Below are 21,294 nucleotides of genomic sequence, written 5' to 3' on the forward strand. Positions count from 1 at the left end.
AGCAGGATATAGTTCACTAAGGTGCTAGTTCCAGAGATGGCAGCAATGCAAAGTTTTTAAATTAAAGGGAATGAAGAGGCTGATAAAATTGCGAAAAAGATGCTGAAAAATAAATGTATAGGAATTACTGTTCCACTGGGAAAGGGTGAAGCTAAATCCTTACTTCTACGAAGATGGCAAACTGAATGGTATGCAGAGTTTAATGCTAGAACCTACCGTAAAATACATAAAAATGGGACCGGTAAAAGGGTCACTTTGCTAAGTTTAAACCAAAGGGAAGTGGTCTATACCCGATTTAGATTAGGTCACACAGGATTAAATGCTACCTTGCAAATAGTTGGAAATGGTAATAGTTTATGCATAAACTTCCAAGACAAAGAAGACGTAAAACAGTCACTTTGTGTGTGAGAAATACAATATATTGACAATAGAATGCACTGGCAGGAAATGGAAGGAGACAACTCAATACATGTGATACTAGAAGAAAAGGGCATGACATGGGAGAGACTTGAAGCTTTATTTGTTTGTTTTTTCATAACACTGGTTTAATGAAAAGAATATAATTTGCATGTTTATTTATTTATCCATTCATTTGTTTTCACTTAATTGTGGCCTAGACCATACAGTCTATGGTCATTATATTATATTAACGGTCAATTTATACCATAGACCGTTAATATAATATAATGTATCAACATGTATACAGTCTATGGTCATTATATTATATTAACGGTCAATTTATACCATAGACCGTTAATATAATATAATGTATCAACATGTATACAGTCTATGGTCATTATATTATATTAACGGTCAATTTATACCATAGACCGTTAATATAATATAATGTATCAACATGTATACAGTCTATGGTCTCTAGACTCTATGAAGTTCGTAGTATTACATACTCCTGTACAGTTGGTGGCGGTATAATACAAAAGTAGGCTAGTAATCTGCCAAATACAAGAAGTAGAAGAACATAGAAGAAGAACTGGACAAAAAAAAAAAAAAAACAAGGAAGAACCAGACTGTACAGTCTATGGGAAGAACCAATGAACGCTAGCTAGCTACAGTTAGCATGAAGCATGAAATAGAGCTTCATGCATTCAACAACAACACCTGCAACGGAGACTGATAATGGATATGAAGTCGCTTCAAATAAGAAATAACAGTTGTCATACCTAACAATGTTTAACAAGTCGTATCAGCTGCTCCCTCAGAGGGAGTCCACTTGTCCGAGGACTCCTGGCTTGTTCGTAGACACTGACAGATTCACACAGCGCGGCTACCACAAAGGGTTTTCATTTAACAACATCCCCAATGTCTCTGAAAACAACTTCACTGGTAGGGAGCCAACATAACTATGGGATCTATGTTTTTTTTGACGAAGTGGTTTGCCATTTATGATCAATACTATGCTGTCAAAGTGTTAGCCTATAGTCCATCATGTTTTTTGTTCCAACGTTTCCTCTAACTTTATTGTCTTCAAGGGAACATTGTCTTGCACTTAGGGAAAAGACAACATACATGCTGTTGAAAAAAATCTAAGACGTGTTTTGTTAGATTGATGAGGAAGGAGAGGCTTTTTCCGATCAGCTTGATGAAAATGACATGACATGACAAAAAGCTATGTTACACTGCAGCTGACAGGGGATTGAGAAACATGCTTTTCAGGAATCGCATCAATCAGTCCCGAGTCTTTCTCAGTATCCCAATTATCTTCCCTGCGCTTGGGGGTGATTCTATTCTCATTGGCCCGTCGTTAGCATGGTGAATTGGGCCCATCTCGTTGGTTTCTTCGCTGTTCAATGAGGGAGGACATGCGCCAAACTGCGCTCTTGGGGTCAAGCAAGGTCACAAGATCAAAAGATTATATCTTGACGATGTCAAATCTTTACAAGTTTACAGGAATAAATTGTTCTCTTTGTCCTATTCTAGTCTGGCCCTGGTACAGAAGCTACCTTTCCTGTGGGGACAAGGAGCTTCTTCTTGCATCCTTAATGATAAACCTGACCTTATCCATTCTTTTAGAAGCGTTGGATGGTGTGAGGCAATAAAATGCTGATTAAGTCTAGTCAGTTAATTAGATCTAACTGCAGGGTACATAAAGAAGTACACTTAACCCAGAAGTGCATTGTTTTCAGAACATAAGCTTTGTTTTAACTTTTTAAAACCCAACAATGCACATACTTTTAACATAAAATAAAATGCATAAAGGTTTTAATCAATATAGAACAAACGCCAAAACCCATCACACTACATAGCATTGAACATGCAGTTTATGAATTTTGGAGGACTTGCATGAGACAGATAAAAACCTGAAATTTAGTCCCAATGACTCAAGCTCCAAAAACACTGGATCTACTTCCAAAAATGCAATTTAATAGCATGTCAAGCCCTTCCTGTCTGGTAAAACCACGTCTTTCAAACTCCACACCCCCAACTTTCTGTTAATTTGTGTTGTGTCCAATCCCAAGTTGATCTTCTTAGACTTTAGAAAGAAAGCTTGTTACTAAAGACTGTGTTTTGTATTGATTTTTTTCTTCTTCTTAAAGATACCACCCAAGGATGGCTGTCCTGGATGTGCAACCTGATTGTCATCTTCCTCGTATACATCGGCACCTTTATAACATTTCCTATAACAGGATGGTTTGTACTGAAAGTAAGCTAAAATTATTTCTCATCAGTTACTCCCACAGCACGTCCACTCACTTGTTAGGAATAAAAATAACCCACTGTGACTCATTTTGTTTGTAGGCGGTGCCTAACTACCAGAGGATAGTAGTGTTTCGTCTGGGTCGAGTTGGTCCTCCAAAGGGTCCTGGTATTGTCCTTGTGCTGCCCCTCATTGACCAGTGGCAGAGAGTAGACCTGCGCACCCGTGCTTTTAACATCCCTCCTTGCCAGGTAAACCAATTTAATGAGTTTATAATTAGTGAGCTGTTGGGATAGGCAACTTGTTCTTACAAGTCCTTACATGCAGAAACACCGAAAAATGCAAAAAACAACTGTTTTAGGTAGTAGTTTCCCTCACATTCTACGACAGTTTTTACATGAAGTATTTACTAACCAAACTTAAGGATAGGTTCACAATTAAATTCTGCTTTAAAATAAATAGCTTAAGATGAACATTTTAACACATTGTTGCACAGAAGGAGGACTTCCCCATCACATCTGTTAAAAGTGCATTAGAAGTGGATTTCATAATGGCCAGAATGAACAGGTGGAATGATTACTTCGTCCTACAGGTGGCACTCTTAGTGCACTGTTAATCAGTGTGACACTGAAGAAAGTACACTTGTACACTTGAGAGAACTCTAAATAGTATTTGACAGCACATTTGTTGATACTAGAGATGAAACCTCATGTTGCCTGCGCTTTATTCAAAAATGTTTTATTGTCAACAGCAAACCTTTTGTGTGTGTTCAATGTTTTGTTTTTAGTCTTGTCTTTGCCCCTATAAACTTCAAAATTAGATGCAAATGGATGTCTGACGGCAACATTTAGTTTTTCAAGAGTTTTTTTTTTTTTTTTTTTAAATGAACCTTTCCTTATGCATTTTTGGGAATGTAGCCACAGCCCCATCACTGAAATGTTTCACTGCATATTGATAAAGCCAATATGTCAAGCTCATGTCACTTTGTTTCAAAACTCTCCTTCTGAGCGGTCAGCATTGGTCAACTGTATATTCAACTTTACACACTGTATGATACTTCAGTCAAAACCAGCTTTAAGAATGAAGACAAGAGAAGCTGTCTCTATATTATTTAAAATGTGACAAATGTCAAATGATATTGTTGATTAGGTGTGCAGCACTCATATAAACTGTAATTCTGCTACTGTAGGTGACTACTCTGGATGGTGGGGTGATGTCAGTGGGAGCAGACATTCAGTTCAGGATCTGGAGCCCCGTCATGTCAGTACTTTCAGTCCAGGACTTGAACGCCTCAACCAGGATGACTGCACAGAAGACTTTGACCTATAGCCTTGCAAAGAAGACTTTCAGGGAGATCCAAACTGAGAGAGTTAAACTTGGAGAATATCTTGGGGTGAGACAACACTGAACCTACTCTATTCAGGCTTTTTGCTGTATCACGTCAAACTTGCATCCTTTATTGCTCTGTACAGATGGACATAAATGAGATGACTCGTCCTTGGGGGCTGGAAGTGGACAGGGTAGAGCTTACCCTGGGATCTCTACTAAAAGCACCAGAGGGAGGCGCATCTGGACCCCTCATCATGCCTCCATCTGTACCTGGACTGGAAGGCCTCACAGGCCTCACTGGCCCCATTCAGCAGTTGGCCATGCACTTTCTGGGCCAAAGTGGCATTTTACAGCCTCAACAAGGTATGGCGTCACATGCACATACCTGTTTTTGTACAGCATGTACCCGTTCTGATAATGTTGTAAAATACATCTGTGGCTTTTTCTCTTCAGATGACAGCATTACCTTTACAGATGAGCTCAGCAGTGCCCCTCAGGCAGCTGTGGCCACATCAGGTTCCGTTGAAGAACTGCTTGGTGGGGTCAAGCTCCTGCTCTCTGAAACTTTGGTCCACCAGATTGGGGCCTGCTTCCAGTTTGACATAAGCTTGGAAGACGGACAGCATCGCAGTTACTACGTGGATTTGAGCAAAGGTGATGGTTCATAAATGGCTCTAAATATGCCACAATGGTTATTAATTAAAATTCTCATTGAGAGAAATCCAGTAACTGAATGCAAGTTGTGCTAAATCTGTCTAATAATGGTCAAATGTTTGTAGTAAATAGAAACATAAGTACAGTTACATAAATATTATATCTCCATTGCTTTGTGTGTGTTCTGTAGGTAGCGGTGCAGCTGGAGCAGGGTCCTTGTGCGGAGAGCCAGATGTAACACTGAGCTTGAGTGACAGCGACCTTCTGGCCATGTTCCAGGGAAGGCTTCAACCATTTGCTGCTTACACCCGTGGCAGACTCAGAATCCAGGGAGACATTAAGACTGCCATGAAGCTGGAAGAACTCATAAAGCTGCTTAAGAAATAGCGTTTGTGTACCTATTTTTTGAATCTTTAACTTTAAATGTACAGTACATTCTTTAATGTATACATTAATTAAATTTGTCATGAACTGAGTTTCTGTTATGGCCTTGTCTTTCTTCACAAATCAAAGCAAATGCTTAGCTACACAGACAACAAACTTTCTGAAGGCCATCGAGCCTAAGGTCAGTTGGCATAGTCTCAGTTTTTATACACAGAAGATTGCAGGTTGCTATGATGCACGATTAAAATATGTAGTAACGCAGCTCAACATACAAAGACCTACTGCACTGTGGTGTATTTTATTACTGTACTTATCTATCTACTGTAAAGTTAACTAAAGAGACTATCAGAACTGCAAGGGGGGCCGACTATTAAGACCAGTTTGAAGAAATAAAAAAAGTAAACATGCTAAGTGCGTAGTTCAACAAAGTAAGTCTACGTCAAGGCCTTGATTAAAAGACAATCATTTGTCTGCCTATATCGTGTATAGTAATCAAATAATCAATTAGTTTTAAATGACTCTCTTTACATATAATTGCATTTCTCATCCTTCCTTTTCTTCCTGAGGACACTGAGGAAGAATCAGCTCTCCTCGACTATCCAGGGGAACTTCTATTGCTGTGCAATAGAAAGCATCCTGACCAACTGTGCAACAGTGTGGTGTGGGAGCTGTTCTGTTGCAGAGCGCAAGGCACTGCAGCGGGTGGTGAAAACCGCCCAGCGCATCACCGGGACTCCACTACCAGCCATCAAGCACATCCAGAGGAAACGCTGTCTGCATCGAGCTCGCAGCATCCTTAAGGACTCCTCTCACCCAGCCCACAGACTGTTTTCTCTCCTGCCCTCCGGCAGGCGGTTCAAATGCCTCCGGACCAGGACCATCAGACTAAAGAACAGTTTTTTCCCCAGAGCTGTCTCTTTATTGAACTCTAATCCTCAGTGATCCCACACCCTTCATATACTGATAGACTCTCCTCTCCCTCCTGACACCTGCCTCCATCTTGTTATCTGCAATATTATAATGTTCACCTGCACTGCTGACTGTTACTATAGTAACAACTGTTTATATTTGCATCTTTTTTGCACTACTTACGTTTTTGCACTACTTATATTTCAATTTGCACTGCTGACTGTTTATTTACAGTACCAATTGTTTACATATACATCTGCAATACTGTACTTTAACTGTAATATGCAATTACTTTCCACTGCACTTTAATTTGGATAGCTTCTGATCAAAACTTTATTTATAGCCGCCTGTATATATATTCATAGTACATATTCACCTGTAAACTCTGTAAACCATTAGTATATTATGTTCATTGTACATATCTGTAAAAATTCTACTTATAGTAATATCCACCTGTATATTATATTCAGTACATATCCTTATACTTGTTATCTATATTTTATATTCACAAGACAAACCCATCTGTAAAATTCTGTTTATAATAGCATTCATTTCTATATTTATTCATTACATATCCATGTCCTGCACTTATGAAACCATTGTATATCCTGCACTTATTGCTATTGCACTTCTGGTTAGACCCAAACTACATTTCGTTGTCTTGTACCTGTACCTGTGTAATGACAATAAAGTTGAATCTAATCTAATCTAATCTAATCTAATCTAATCTAAATTGACTTCAATTAGAGACAGAAGTGTGTGTAGAGAAGTCAGGGGTGGTCAAACTGCCAGCTCAGTAATGTCTCCTGGTGGAAGGGTAGATAAATATCTAACTAGACAAGAGTTCTAAAGGGGCGGAAAACCTTGGACCAAAGATGCTGTTAAAAATATTTAGCAATACTGTAGATAACAGTGGACAGTAACGAGGGGGAAGGGAGAGAGGAATTCCTCCAGGGTATCGACTTCTCCCATTGGATGGATCATCGAGTGTCAAAATGCTGCGACCAGCCTGTGCAACAACAAGGACGCACCAAGTCTAAACTGCCTCCCATCTTACTATTAACCAATTACAACAGGCTGCACATTTTGTATATATTGGACTGGGACTCTCTAATTCCATTCTTTTTGGGGCAAGAATAGACAGAGTAACAGCGGCCAGCTGACTGTGGATGCTGAAGCCGAAAAGATCCTTGTACACAAGTTTTATTATTTTTCCAGCTTTAATAAACCACCTTAAATGAGAGAAGTTGATTGTTTTTGGTCCTGACTGAGCAGTTGGACCACGTCACCAGCCTTCTTGTTTTGCACTAGATGTCCCTGGGAGAGCCAGAGTAGTGGTTGAAGGTAGAACATAGTGAGTATTTTTGTTGTTATGATGGCCAGGTGGAGAGTGTGGTGCAGCCCAGTGACAATGCCCCTGTTCTGGAGTGGGGAGCTGACAACAATAGGTGTGCGCTGCAGCAGCAGTATGCCGGTGGTCAAACAGGTGTACTCAGACAGCAGCAGCATTGTCAGGCCTTTCAGTGAGATTCCTGGACTGTGGAAGAATGGAGTGGTCAACTTGTATAATTTTTGGAAACTGGATGGCTTCAGAAACCTTCACCGCATCATGTTGCAGAACTTCAACACTTTTGGACCCATTTACAGGTACAGAAGGAAAAGCTGTTTGCATGGCACTAATTGTCTACTGTCTATCTTGAGTAAACAGTAACATAAGTAGACAAAACAAAATGACTTTGAATGATGTTCAGAACCAGATATAAACCTTTTTGTTCATGAGAAATATTTGTGAGTAACAATCCGCAAGACCATGTCATCTGGAAACAAGCAGCTGACAAGACATTTACACCCTTTTTTCCTCTGACCTGTTTGTCAGAGAAAAAGTAGGTTATTATGAAAGCGTGAATATCATCAATCCTGAAGATGCTGCTATCCTGTTCAAAGCGGAGGGTCATTATCCTAAAAGACTGAGAGTTGAAGCCTGGACATCTTACAGAGACTACAGGAATCGCAAATATGGAGTTTTACTAAAGTATGTGCTACTGTTATCCCCTTCTACCTGTCTAAATTCGGTTTTATCAATATTATAAAACTCATGGATGCAAGGGTTTTACTTAATTGCCTAGTTAGATTAAGTTAAAATCCAATCTTTCCACAGGGATGGAGAAGACTGGAGATCAAACCGTGTGATTCTCAACAAGGAGGTGATTGCCCCAAAGATGCTGGAAAACTTTGTGCCTTTACTGGATGAAGTGGGCCAGGATTTTGTGGCCAGAGTTCACAAAAAGATAAAGCAAAGTGGCCAGAAACAATGGACCACTGACCTCTCTCAAGAACTCTTTAAATATGCACTAGAGTGTAAGACTGACTTTTAACTCTCTTGATATCCAAGTACGATTTCTTTCACTCACAGTGTGTAGACCTGTGCCCTGTTTTCTGTCTCATGTTTGCTCTGTCCTACACAGCGGTGAGCTCGGTGCTGTATGGGGAGCGTCTGGGTTTGATGCTGGACTACATCGACCCTGAAGCTCAACATTTCATTGACTGCATCACCCTCATGTTCAAGACTACCTCACCCATGCTGTACATACCTCCTGCTCTTTTGAGGCAGATTGGAGCAAAGGTGTGGCGGGACCATGTGGAGGCTTGGGATGTCATATTCAGTCAAGGTAGGAATCAGAGACCAACCAAGATGAACGTTTTAAGTACGGTTTTGTTTCAATTGGCACCATGAGGTTCTCAGTTCTGTTACTTGAAAATCTAAGTTTGCACTGTATATGTTGCAGTGTCTTATTTCATTTATATTCTTTTGGTGCATCAGCGGACCGCTGCATCCACAACATCTACAGAAAGTTACATCAGGAAGCCGGCACTCCAAAGAAATACCCAGGTGTCCTGGCTAGCCTGCTCATGCTGGACAAGCTGTCCATTGAAGACATCAAGGCCAGCATCACTGAGCTAATGGCTGGAGGAGTAGATACGGTAAGAAAAAAAAGAAGAAGCAAATCCTCATGAAAAATCCTTTATTTTTCAGAGTGAGGCTTTTTTGTCTTTTTGCTTATTTCGGTTTGTGTGTTTCAGACTTCTGTCACACTGCTGTGGACATTGTATGAACTAGCTAGGCAGCCCAACCTCCAGGAGGAGCTGAGGGCAGAGGTGGCTGCAGCTCGGGCTGAAAGCCAGGGAGACATGCTAGAGATGCTGAAGCGGATTCCATTGGTCAAAGGAGCTTTAAAGGAAACGCTGAGGTAAAAAAAAGAACATGGTGGTGCCAGATATGTAATTCATTATTGATACTATAAAGATGTGCATTGTTTAGGAAATAGTTTGCGTCTTTCGGATTTGTAACAATACTTACTAAAACTTATTATTTTACCTAGTAACACATAGTTGTTCTGAAAATTACCTTTTGAGGTTTAGCAAATTGTCATCTACTTGCATTAGTGTTCTTAATATAGATGTTTCACATTGATCCTTCAGGTTACACCCGGTTGCAGTGAGCTTGCAAAGATACATAGCAGAAGATATCATTATTCAAAACTACCACATCCCAGCTGGGGTAAGATGCAGTTAAAAAATATAAATCACCATGTTTTTGTATTTGAGTGTTGTTATAGAAATCCTTTTTTTGTTTTTATGTGTTTGTGCTTAGACTCTGGTCCAGTTAGGACTGTATGCAATGGGCAGAGACCCCACTGTGTTTCTCCGTCCGGAGCAGTATAAGCCCTCCCGCTGGCTGAAGACAGAGACACACTACTTCAAGAGCCTGGGCTTCGGCTTCGGCCCCCGTCAGTGTTTAGGACGCAGAATAGCTGAGACAGAGATGCAAATCTTCCTGATCCATGTAAGATATACAGAGAATAAAAAGGTGTTTTCACTGTATTCTGAGGCTCATTTAAACAGCATATTAACTCTGTGAATTACCTTCTGTCTTTGCAGATGCTTGAGAACTTCAGAGTGGAGAAACAGCGGCATGTGGAGGTGCAGAGTACCTTTGAGCTCATTCTCTTACCAGAGAAACCTATAATATTGACAGTGAAGCCTCTACATACTAGTCGGTAACACAGCATTTGAGATAAACATTGTGGTGCATAATAAGCCAAGCTCATTTCTATAGACCTTTATCACAGTTAATTGTGAAGGGCCTCACAAAGCACCACAATATAAACTAAATAAATTTAAATATATATGTATTGTATATTACATAGTTAGCAATATGAACAATGATGGAAATGTGTACTCTGGAATGTACAGATGCTTTATTCAACGTGCATATGGTAAAAGCAATTGTGTAAAATATCTACCGGGGATGAATAAAACAATACAACTGATTCAAAATATGTCTTGTAATATATCATTTTATTACATATTTTAATGTCAAAATAGATTCATTGGAGAAAATATCTTATTTAGAAAATTAAATTAAAGAAAACTGTTTGTGAGTGTTTAATCTTGGTCAACAGTTCAGTAGTTAAATTGCCTGCTTTGTTGATACAATGACTCTGATAGAGACCTCTGTAAGAAGCAGAAACTACTCCATGTCTACTAAAATAATTTCACATAGCACAGTATGAGTTACATAAAATGAAAGCCATCTGCACTGACCGAAGGAACATTATGAAGGATTCTTGTGGCCGTCCGGACAAAGCCATGTCTGTGCTCACTCAGTTTGGTAAACATTTCTTGTTTCTGTCTCCCCCATAATTTAGAGTTCTCCTCCAGCTGAAATACATTAAAAAACAAAAGCAAAACATCCACTTCACCATGAAGGAAAACATGAACAGTGACTCATTAAGTCTATGAAGTAAATAGAACATCACTTTTCTTTTGTATTTTCACCTGAGCCTCCAGTGTTTGGACTCTTGCCTCGGCCCTTTCCAGTTCGTTAAGTAAAGTCAATCTCTCCTTGAGTGGCACTGTTTCTGTTTTTGTCTGAGAGGAGCATACAACAATTTGAGTTTCAGTAACTGCAAGCTATTAGGGTAGTACAATAAAATGTATGATCTAAGTTGGGTCAATCCTCTGCAATATGATGAGTTTTGCAGAATCGTCACATTGCACTGACAAAATACGGGCCTGAATGTGTATTTGTACCTGTGCTGACTGCTGTATAATGACTGAGGCAAGCTGCTGGCGAATCCGGTCCAAGTCTCCTCTGAGACGAGTGTTTTCTGCTGCCAGGCCCGACTCTGTCTCTTCCTTTCTATGGTCAGTCTCACCTACACAGCATGAAGAGATGTTCTGGCTTCTGCAAATGTTTTTTGTGATAACATATTGTTCACTCACTTCACCTAAAGTACCTCTTTGCTTTTTTACCCCCAGCCTTTTGTCACCACTCTGCTTAACCTTCTCTATAAGTTTGCCATCTAATGCTTTCTCCATCTTCTCAATGACCTGAAAAATTGGGAAGGAACAAAAACACAGGATACTAACATTTCAAGCTGTTATTTATGGAAATAAGCTTTCCATTGTTGTGATACAGATATGTACACCAGAAAGTGTCGAGCGGACATTGTAGTCGCACCTTTTCCTGCCGTTTCACTGTGGCCTCCAACGTTGCTATCTTTGCCAAGCAACTGTGGTGGCGCTGAAGATCCACCTGTTGCAGCTGGTGAACTCTCTGAAGATTTAGTAGCTCCTTCTCACTGTCATTCTTCTGCACAACACACACACAACAAGAATTTTTTTTAAACTCTACATATACACTGATGAAAATTATTAAGTTTTATAACTGTAACATCTATCTTCTGACCTTGATCAGGTCATTCTGCAGCTGTTGGATCCTGTCCCTTTGAGAGGCAGCCTTACTGATCTCACTGGCCAGCTTCAATTTCAGAGAGACTTAAAAAAACAGGGAGGGAAGACAAATTATACACAGGAGCTTGGTAATGATTCACATGTGACTGTTATTTGTTTAGACCTTTTTGGCTACATCCGTATGTTGAAATCAGAAAAAGAAAGCTAAATTGATCTATAATGAGACTTAGCATTTGATCTGTAAAGTACAAAACTAAAGTTTCAATGACTTTTCAAATTTAGTTCTGAGGCTTAGACATTTGAACAATAATGATCCCATCAATAAAGCTTTCGAAATGGAATGGATTTTCTGTTGGATGGGACTTAAATCAGGACGCTCTGCTTTGATGCCAGCAGAGAGACCTTCAAGAACATCCTTTCACTGAGGGTCACAAACTGTCCTTCAGGAGATAAGGGATGTACTACCCGCGGAGCTTATCAGCGTCCATGGCCTAAATGAGCTGTTTTATCACAAAATGGCACAGTCTTCTTAGGAATAGACACTAACAAGGATTAGCAAACACACAGTGAGCCACCTTCCACCATCACGACTTTTTCGGGCCAATGAAATCCCTAATAACATGGACTGAAAGTTCAAGAACTGCTGGCAGGAAAATAAACTTTTTGAAATGTGAATTTTGCTGACCGTGAAGAATGTCAATTATTAATGTTGCCAGGACTTTGGTTGATGGTTACAGTGGACGCTAATAAATCGATAATATATGGTTGAGTAATTGAATCATAACATTCTGCATTGCTTACCTACACGGTCAGAAATCTCAGCCTTGGTCATGACGTCAATGTCGGTGTCATCCAGCAGGTCCCGGCCAAGGTCCTGCTGCAGAGACAGATTAGTGCGGAGCTGGCTGTTTTCTGACTCCAACGTCACCACCTGTGTCCTCAGCACTATGATGTCTTCTGCCATCTTACTCATGGCTGAACGGTAGTTTTCCACCTCCTAAAGAGGAGATGTGGATTGTCACTTGCACGCCAGTTGCTTGAAGTGAGATATTTGTTAAAGTTTTTTTTTTTTTTAATCTTTTTACCTTTTTATCTTGTTAATTTTTTTTAATCACTTTTAATGCTAATCCTGTGTAAAACTCAGACATTACCAGTTGGTGTGAAGTGCAAAGATGACCAAAAACTAGCCTCCCAATTGAATACTTTAAAGGCAATTTCTAATCAAATAGCCAGAAGTAGTGTATTTTGCCAGGAAGAAATATGGTAACAAATATTGGTGGGACAAATTTTATGCAGAGTGGTTCTATGTACTTTTATGACCACTAGATGTCTCTTCAACCCCATTTTTTTATAGAGTCCTCCAGGATGTAGTCAACAACACATTTCTGTACACTAAGAGAATTCAAAAACATCCCATCAGCAAGTACATATTGCATGCACAGTTTATCATAATGTCTCAGTGTCTCAATGAATAATTGATTCCTCTTGGTTCCGGATAGGGACATGACATGAGAAATGGGACATAACTGGAAGCCAAAAGAAAACATTATGCCATAAAGTGCTATGTTCTTGTAATCGATTGTTTAAGGTTTGGGTACAAGGAATTCATGACTCCGGCTCCTCAAATCCAAAGAGACAATAACACTCTCGCCCGTGACGCTCTTTAGTCATGGGAGCTTTCAGCAGGACATTTTTTTTGGGATAAATCCGTTGTGCATTCATGGAGCCTTCTCCTGTGAAAGGCCATTTGCTGAACTATAGAGGCAAAACTCATGCCAAATTCATGAAAGTGGTTCGGAAAGACACTCTTAAACTCTTAAAAAATTATTTGTTGCACAGTTTCGCCTTTCTGTTCACATTCTTGTTCTTCTTTCCCTTTGAAAAGATGCAAAATTCCTCCTGAAAAGATGCAAATTACTTTAGCTTGATATTTGCTGCAGAGCTCTGTTATCGAGACATTTCTCTGTGCGTGTTGTCTAGCAGCTCCTACATGTTCATTGTTCTCTGTTTTTCTGTCACATACTCCTATATCACACTGAAAAGACAAAATTGAATGGAGACTGAGAGCTGGGTCCAGCTGCATGTATGAGGAGGGGGTGATGATTAGGGGATTCCAATCTTGGATGGTGTGGTTGTGACTCCTGTGGGACACAAGGGTGAAATTGAGCATCTAATTGAAAGGGCAGGGACGGGGTGACAATCATGACTGTAGATGAGATCGTTTCTCTGCTGGGGGGGCCCACAGGCATGATGGGAAGTATGGCTCCCCATGATGAGTCTGGTAAGTCCCATCATGTGTCAAAAATAAAAAGGAGAGTCTGTCTCTGACTGGAGGTTCCTTTCCATCGCTATGATTTGACATTAAAGTGCTGTCATACATACTGTCACTTTAAGGACACATTGTAAAACCGAAGAGCAGCTGGATTGAGTTGTGATGATGTCAAATTTAATTAGGTTTTTCCACACCATCATCATTAGCATTGTGGCATTGTGTATTTACAGTAGTATTATACAGTAAATGTATGCACTGTCACAATGAAATTGTCCAATTAATACCCAGAGCTCTGTTTTTCTTACATATAATCTATAAAAATCTACATGAATTAGTATATGAAGCTTTAGACAACCCTCAGACCTATAAGGAGCACATTTAAATAAGTAAATGAAATTGTGTTGAAAACCTCACAGCCAAGTTTGAAAAATATCAAGATATGCATAAATAACACTGTAGGCCCCAAGCACATGTTTCAGCCTCCTCCTTCTCGATCTATCTTGAGTGCAATCTATTCTACTATCTGCCATTTTCTCTCCCAACTGCTTCACCATATTTTCCCATGGCCTTCCCATGTCCCTCTTGACTAACTATGCAAAAAGGTTTACAAAAGCACGCACATGCAGGCAATACATTTCGTTGCTGGACAGAAGAACATGTAAAAGACGGAAAAATAGAGTCTGCACACTGGGTAATGCTCCTAGAAACATAGGTTTAATCAAGCATCAAGCTCTTCTTCACCTACTAAACATAACAGTGAGCTTCAGTGATTGAGTCAAGAGTTTAAGTATTGATTATGTCCAATTACCTTAGTTTGGAGGTCGGTGATCTCTGCCATGAGGAAATCATCCTCAAAGTCATGCAAAGGTGTTCTAAGGCAGGAACACATTTCAAAATAAATTTAAAAAAAAACTTTATTAGTGAAATTAAGCCAATAAAATCTGTAAGTCTTACTAAAATATTATTCATGTAATGATCATCAAAATAAAACCTTACCACACTTACCGTTTATGTGGCTGATGTACTTGATAGGTGTGGTTTATTTTGGGTCTGTTGGCCTGTGAAGCCTCTGGCCTCTCAGCTGGCCTCTTCTGTTCTTGTTGGGCTGCTCTGTGGAGCTCAGTCTTCGCTCCCTTGAAAAGGTAGCGCCCATTTGGTAGGATCTGTGCCAGGGCATCGTGGGATGGGAGGTTGTATCCATCCTTCAGAAGCTGTAGAGGAAATATTGCTTTCATTGATACAATGTATCTCCAACTGGGCTAGAAATAGTCTCAGAAAATGCTCATGACAAACATCACTCTAATGCTCAGTTTGGCTGTCTTTAACCACTCAAAAACATACTTAACATTGTTTTATCAGATTGATACTTCAAGACATTTCCAAATTTAATGAAAATTGTTCGAAGTGATGACGAGTCTGCTACAGAAAATTATGCATTACTTCTGTTCTCAGAGCCCTAGCTGTAAACCTGGTTAAATACAGTGGATTTTTTAATATGCTTTCTTTCTACGATTGCTGTTGAAAGCAATTTTTACGCAACAATATCCCTCACAAATTAGTCTATCAGGATTTATGTTATTGGAGTTTTGTAAGAGTTTGTTCACAAGTAGTCTGATAGAGGGTTCAACCTATATGGGGTCTAATTGACCGCAAGCAAAAATAACACCATCTTCATCAAGTCCAGTTTGTGGTAAGGAAAGGGTTATCTCCTACACATTTCATTTTCCTACATATTGGGTTTCAACTTAATAGATTGTTTGTCTATTGTTATTATTTTTTACACACATACAGTAGTGGGCTCTGTGAGACCCAAGGCCCAGAACAAGCCCATTTCAATAACACACAATGGTTAAATACACATAAACAACTTAGGAGAATTAGCTTTGCAATTATTGGCTATTAGTTTTCCAAGCAAAGTGCTAAACAGCTTTCCATAACAATGTGGGAGTACTACTTTACATCAGCAACATTAAATCTACCAGTTGTGTTTTTACAAAAAAATTAAAGCTTTTATCCCCAAAAAAACATTGGCCTCTCAGCACGCACTGCGCTTGTGTGTGCCCTGTTCTACTTCTTTATATCTTGAATAGGCTGTTACATCACTATGCATTCAGTATCTACTCTATAACATGAGAGCTCTTAGTCAATAACCCCACAGTCCTTCAAGTATGAGCCTTGCATACACAATGTACACTGGCAAAGATTGTGGTTGCCAGGTAGCACAATTTCAAAGGATTGATGTAAAATAGAGTCATTATCTATTATCTTCCTACAAGCTCTCCCTCCGACACATACCCCCACACTATCAGAGCCTACCTTTACAGCTGCAGGGTTGCAGGATTTTTTCTTTTTCGAGGCCTTCATCCAACACAAATTATCAGAGTCCTTTTTTGGGGAGCGAAAATGTGACTAATGGTGGATGTGAAAGTTGGAGCTCTTTTTTTTTCATCAACTCAGAACAATGAACCTGTAACCACAACACAAGCCTTAGCGACTCTCAAGCCAATGACAGGGACTCCTGTTATGTAGAAACACAGCTCAAAGTAAAACAATGGTATGCTATCTATCTACTTCTGGCATGTCTAAATCCCTATTTTGCAGTGGTGTACAGTAACTCACTACATTTACTCAATCACTGTACTACGGTACCATTTTGAGGTTTACTATTATTAAGTGTTCTGAAATGGACCAATCTACAAAATTAATACAATTACTGTTGGTACGTTGAGCATATTTTGATGCCAAAACATTTACTTCTAACAGAGTATTCCTACATTGTTGTACTGTTACTAACTTAAGTAAAACATTGGTGTACTTCTGCTACCACAACACTTGTGTATGGAGCGTTATGAAAATTAAATCAAACCTCATCTTTGTACCCGGAGGCAGTGTCTGACAATCAATGGAATCAAATGGAGGTGCCTGCTCAGTAAATACCAGCCCCCACATGATTACTTTCTTAGCCTGGATAAGCAGATTGATGGGACAGACTAACGATTTCTAAGTGGCTTGCTGTGTAGCACGTGTGGCGCCCTCAAAGCATTTATTCCCAGCTTCACTCAGTCATTCTCCTGTCAAATCACTGATACTGTGCAAATGAAATATTCAATTTCATTTAAACTGTAAAATGACTAAAAACATAAAAACAATAGTGTGGATTTTCACATAAACAAAAACAAAATATGTCAATAACAACACACATCTCCAAATATTGAACTTTTTAGAAAAAGTGAAAGAAGTTCTATGTACACATTCATTTATGCAAATGCATGTGAAACCTTCAATAGCATGGATCAATAACTATCCTGCTTGAGTAGCTCATTAGGCTGGGAGAGACAACCATTGATGGCACAAAATCTGAGACTAAATGACAAAAGAGAGGGGAAGGAAGGATGAGTCATCAATTACATAAAAGACTGTCTGTGCTGGGTTCACTTTACAATCTCCATCTATACTTGCATAATGTGGAAGCTATGTAAAACAAAAAAGTTCTACTGGGCATGTATGTTTTGCTGAATACGTACAGTATGAGAGGTAAACAATGAATTAAACAAGTAATGCAGTGCATTAAGCAATCTGCCCTGATCTTTCTGGCTTTTAGAAGGCAATGAAATGTGTTGGACACAAATTAGCTTAGCAAAACAGCTGGGTGCAGTGGAAGATAATTATACTACATTTTATTAGACAAACACAATATTGGCAGGTATTCAATTCAGTTTAAATAAATACTAACAACCAAGTGCATGCATATCTCAGTTACAGCTTTGCATAGAACAAGCCCACTCTGTTCAGTTTTTAGATAAATATTTTCCTAACTGACTGCTTTAATTCATGATAAATAATTCACTGGATGCTTGCAGCTATGTGCTCTGCCAGAAGACATGATCGTTTCTAATTCAACAAGGGAAAACTTGTACAAGTGAAAACGCTTCCTGCCGAGTCTAATACCACATTATCATGTATAAGTTTGCCGACAAATTTATAAAATAATTCACATTGTGCGTTTCAGTTGCTTCTCGTGTTCAGAATGCCCCTGACCCTGTTACATGTAATCAGGGGAGAGCTGGGGAGGGGAATGGGATATGTGGTGTGTGTCCCCATGCAGGAGATGGAGGGGGGGAGACAGGAGTCTCAGTGAAACAGTGTTGATCTGTTGTCTAGGCTTTCTGCAACATCATCAGAATTCAGCACACATCCTGCAAAATGCAGCAAATGGGCTCTTCATTGGAGTGACAGCTCAGAGTCTGCTGCTACACTGAGCTTCAATTAGCCTGCCAGAGCAAGGCGGCTCCCAGGAGCTTTCACTACGTCCACATATTCCACCTTTCCTGTCCACCGCCTTTTATTTCTTCCTTTCATTCCTTCATCTGACCCAGACTTCAATCTTTTTTTCCTCTTTTCCCACATTTTAATTTAGAATCCTCCCAAGATGCCATCCACACATGACAAGCCAAGCGGAAATACTTGTAGTGTGCTAAAATAATAACAACTTTATTTGCTTTAGCACCTTTTACAGACAAAGTCACTAAGTGCTTCACTGAGGTAAAAGGTATGTTAGAGAAGTGAAGCAGAAAGAAGAGACAGAACTGAGAAAAGAGGATGTAGTGGTTTCCGCATCTGGTCTCTCGTCACCACAGGAATTCAGCACAGCAGTGTGGCGCTTCCTCTTTTATGTGTGTTCTCCTGCAGTGGAGATTTTAATCAAGAAATAATGCGATTAGAAGAGAGATGCAACAGTGACATTTCTCACAAGCATTCCATTTTTTATCACTCATAATTATACATGGTGTTCACCTAGTGGTTGAAGATGTGAATAGAGATGGAGACAAATGGTTTTAAACACAGGATGTGCTGGGAAAATATCTAAAAGCCTGCTCAGTGATGTTGTACATGTTACATAAGATAATAACTATAACTATTAATAATACTATTATATAGTTATACTATAGATTATTATTAAGATATGCAAAGCTGAAATAATTGCATAATTCTGTTAAACAAGTTACACACCAAACAATAAAAGCTGTCATTAATGGAAGCATTGAATTATATCTGGGAAATTCCCATTCAACTCAAGTCAAATTGATCTGCATTTAGGCTATGAATTCAATAACATTAACTTATGCAAAATTTAATTTCAACTAATTGTTTTAACCAGCTGTGACTAAAATGTTTTACCAAAATATTTAATTAAAACTTCTTTTTGACATTTTGTTCCGTTTGTAATCATATCTGTGCCCTGTCTGCAAAATAAAATCACACGTGCTGTGAGTCGTTACGCGGGTATAAAGGTTACTAAAATATTGCAGAAAAAGAGCTACACAGAGTGAGAGGAGGGATGGAGAGAGAAAGGTGTGTGTCAAGGACAACATGCAGGTTTGACTCAAGGACGTGTGAGGCTGACAGCCAAGCCCACTCCTTAGGAGGTCCAGAGCAAAGTCAAGTATAATCAGTAAATCAACGTCTGTCAATTACGATTATGCTGTCGTGAGACCACAGTGCTCCATAAAAAAACAGTACATGTGTGTAAAAGTAGGGTCGGCCTTGAGCATAATGAAATATGTGGGTGAATGAATGCAAACATAGCTTTATTTCCACTACCATACTGTTGTTACTGAGCTAACATATACCTCCAGATTTTAACAAACCACACATACATTAAGAACTCCCCCCCCTAATTCTAACCACAAGCAGACGGGAGCCAAGGTAGCGCCTGGTATAATATGTTTTGAATTCACTTGGTGTTGGCTCCTGTCTGGTAGCAATCTTAAGGAATTTCAAAATACTTACTATAAAAGGCAATGAGTAGAGTCCTTTCCTTCCTTTGTTAGCCCCTAATATCACATTTTACCTTAAGTTAAGTTGCTCCATTAATAATCATTCCTGTGGGCTTCACTGTGAAAGAAAGAGCAAGGGTCCCTTACTTTACTTTAACTTTTCCCATCAACCACAGCTGTCAGATAAATAAAGTTAAAAAGTCCAATGTTTCACTCTGAAAAGTATACAGTTGACATATAAAGTAGCTTATAATGGAAATACTCAAATAAAGTAAAAGTACTTTAAAATAAAAGTACAGTAATTGAGTAAATGCACTTAATCACATTCCACCACTCCAAGAGGAGATCCAAGTAATTAATTTTGTATGCAAGAATATCAAGCAAGCCTGCAATTCTAAACTGATTTTTAAATACATTACAGGAAAACTAAAAGTCTATAAGATGCAATTGAATTTTTAATGTTTACTATACTGTAAATCCTGTTTGTTTCCTGTGAATTCCCTGATCATACATGTATAATCAGTATGATTAAGCCTCTGGGGACAATAAAGCAATCTCAATCAGCCTAAAGCCTTGCCAACAGCAGCCTTGTGTCCGTGTCGCAGTCATCTACAGCCCAGTGAGTTTCAGTGACTGCTTTTCCCCGCCGGCTTGACATGACCTTTCCTAAATGCTATACAACCAAAGCTTAATGAATAACACACCAGTTGACATTTACCAAAGCCAGCTTGCTGTTGAATAGTTCAGAGAAACATTAAAACGCTAATGTTACTTGTACCCAAAAGTGATCCCCAAGAGTAAAAGATATGTAGATTTGTATGAAACTTTGTATAGAAGTAATAAACTAACTATAAAAAAGAAAAGAAAAAGATGTCAGTAGGTTTTGGGAATGTATTCAAAAGTCATGTTGTAGCTATAACGACTGTCCAGTAAAAACAAACAGATCAAAATAAATTAAACATCTTAGCTTAAAATTAAAAGCATGCCACATAATGTCTGAGGCTGTGAAAAGGGCATGAAGATTGATGAGAGAGTGGAAGGCGTGCCTGTTGTGTAATACATCATTCCTATTGTGGCAGGACTGTCAGTGGGATTGAATTTAAATCAGAGGGCAGACAAGTAATGCAATGATGTCAACACCGAGCCACACACCCTTTCCCAAAAAAACACGGGTCTGAGGCCATACAAGTCAACTGATGTGATTACAAAGCTCAGAGAGAAACCCCAACTTTCATCCCAGATCCTGTCAGGAAATGGAGATCTTGAGAACACTGTGTCCGAAAGCGTATAGCCTGCATCTTGATTTTCCCCACTATGACAAACAGGTCAGGAGAGCAACTGCCATTAAAAAAGGGTCAATGGACCCAAATGATGAGCACATACATTGTTCCCATTCCCATTACATTACTTTGGAGAAGATGGCTATTTAGAGTGCTGTTTGCTATGGATTCATAAGCCGTGTAGCTTCTATGCAACATTGGAAAAGATAATTTGTCATGTGTAAAGTGGAATTAATGGCATTTGCCAGGGGTCCATCAGAGGGTTAAAGACTTACA

The 21,294-nt window shown here is 39.2% G+C and overlaps 3 protein-coding genes across 3 annotated transcripts in view; 2 read left to right on the forward strand and 1 right to left on the reverse strand.

Annotated features, from left to right (window-relative positions):
- Positions 1–1,008: 1,008 nt before the first annotated feature.
- Positions 1,009–5,115, forward strand: stoml1 (stomatin (EPB72)-like 1). The gene is made up of 7 exons (XM_032523823.1): positions 1,009–1,344; positions 2,556–2,662; positions 2,758–2,907; positions 3,846–4,049; positions 4,129–4,348; positions 4,439–4,639; positions 4,830–5,115. The coding sequence occupies exons 1-7, from the start codon at positions 1,188–1,190 to the stop codon at positions 5,024–5,026; spliced, it is 1,236 nt and encodes a 411-aa protein (XP_032379714.1). The 5' UTR covers positions 1,009–1,187; the 3' UTR covers positions 5,027–5,115.
- Positions 5,116–5,241: 126 nt separating this feature from the next.
- LOC116694228 (cholesterol side-chain cleavage enzyme, mitochondrial) lies at positions 5,242–10,264 on the forward strand. The gene is made up of 10 exons (XM_032523822.1): positions 5,242–5,403; positions 7,225–7,579; positions 7,809–7,964; positions 8,091–8,290; positions 8,398–8,601; positions 8,754–8,914; positions 9,014–9,180; positions 9,413–9,491; positions 9,585–9,776; positions 9,872–10,264. Exons 2-10 carry the CDS (start codon positions 7,305–7,307, stop codon positions 9,992–9,994), a joined length of 1,557 nt encoding a protein of 518 aa, XP_032379713.1. The 5' UTR covers positions 5,242–5,403; positions 7,225–7,304; the 3' UTR covers positions 9,995–10,264.
- Positions 10,265–10,396: 132 nt separating this feature from the next.
- The window catches only part of ccdc33 (coiled-coil domain containing 33), a 37,469-nt gene continuing 26,571 nt past the window's right edge, over positions 10,397–21,294 (reverse strand). Inside the window, exons 5-14 of the mRNA XM_032524630.1 lie at positions 14,967–15,172; positions 14,770–14,833; positions 12,491–12,686; positions 11,685–11,773; positions 11,457–11,588; positions 11,233–11,326; positions 11,027–11,151; positions 10,772–10,864; positions 10,538–10,654; positions 10,397–10,447 (exon numbers count right to left, since the gene is read on the reverse strand). Of these exons, the coding sequence (XP_032380521.1) occupies positions 10,397–10,447; positions 10,538–10,654; positions 10,772–10,864; positions 11,027–11,151; positions 11,233–11,326; positions 11,457–11,588; positions 11,685–11,773; positions 12,491–12,686; positions 14,770–14,833; positions 14,967–15,172 (1,167 nt within the window). The remainder of the gene's footprint in view (positions 10,448–10,537; positions 10,655–10,771; positions 10,865–11,026; positions 11,152–11,232; positions 11,327–11,456; positions 11,589–11,684; positions 11,774–12,490; positions 12,687–14,769; positions 14,834–14,966; positions 15,173–21,294) is intronic.

Source organism: Etheostoma spectabile, chromosome 8 (assembly GCF_008692095.1).
Source record: "Etheostoma spectabile isolate EspeVRDwgs_2016 chromosome 8, UIUC_Espe_1.0, whole genome shotgun sequence".
NCBI lineage: Eukaryota > Metazoa > Chordata > Actinopteri > Perciformes > Percidae > Etheostoma > Etheostoma spectabile.

Coding starts and splice junctions, on each gene's coding strand:
- LOC116694228 (XM_032523822.1), top strand. CDS start 7,305: ATGATGGCCAGGTGGAGAGTGTGGTGCAGCCCAGTGACAATGCCCCTG. Junction 8,602..8,753: donor GGATGTCATATTCAGTCAAG/GTAGGAATCAGA, acceptor TTGGTGCATCAG/CGGACCGCTGCATCCACAAC. Junction 9,181..9,412: donor GCTTTAAAGGAAACGCTGAG/GTAAAAAAAAGA, acceptor TTGATCCTTCAG/GTTACACCCGGTTGCAGTGA.
- stoml1 (XM_032523823.1), top strand. CDS start 1,188: ATGTTTAACAAGTCGTATCAGCTGCTCCCTCAGAGGGAGTCCACTTGT. Junction 1,345..2,555: donor CTCTGAAAACAACTTCACTG/GTAGGGAGCCAA, acceptor TTCTTCTTAAAG/ATACCACCCAAGGATGGCTG. Junction 2,908..3,845: donor TTAACATCCCTCCTTGCCAG/GTAAACCAATTT, acceptor CTGCTACTGTAG/GTGACTACTCTGGATGGTGG.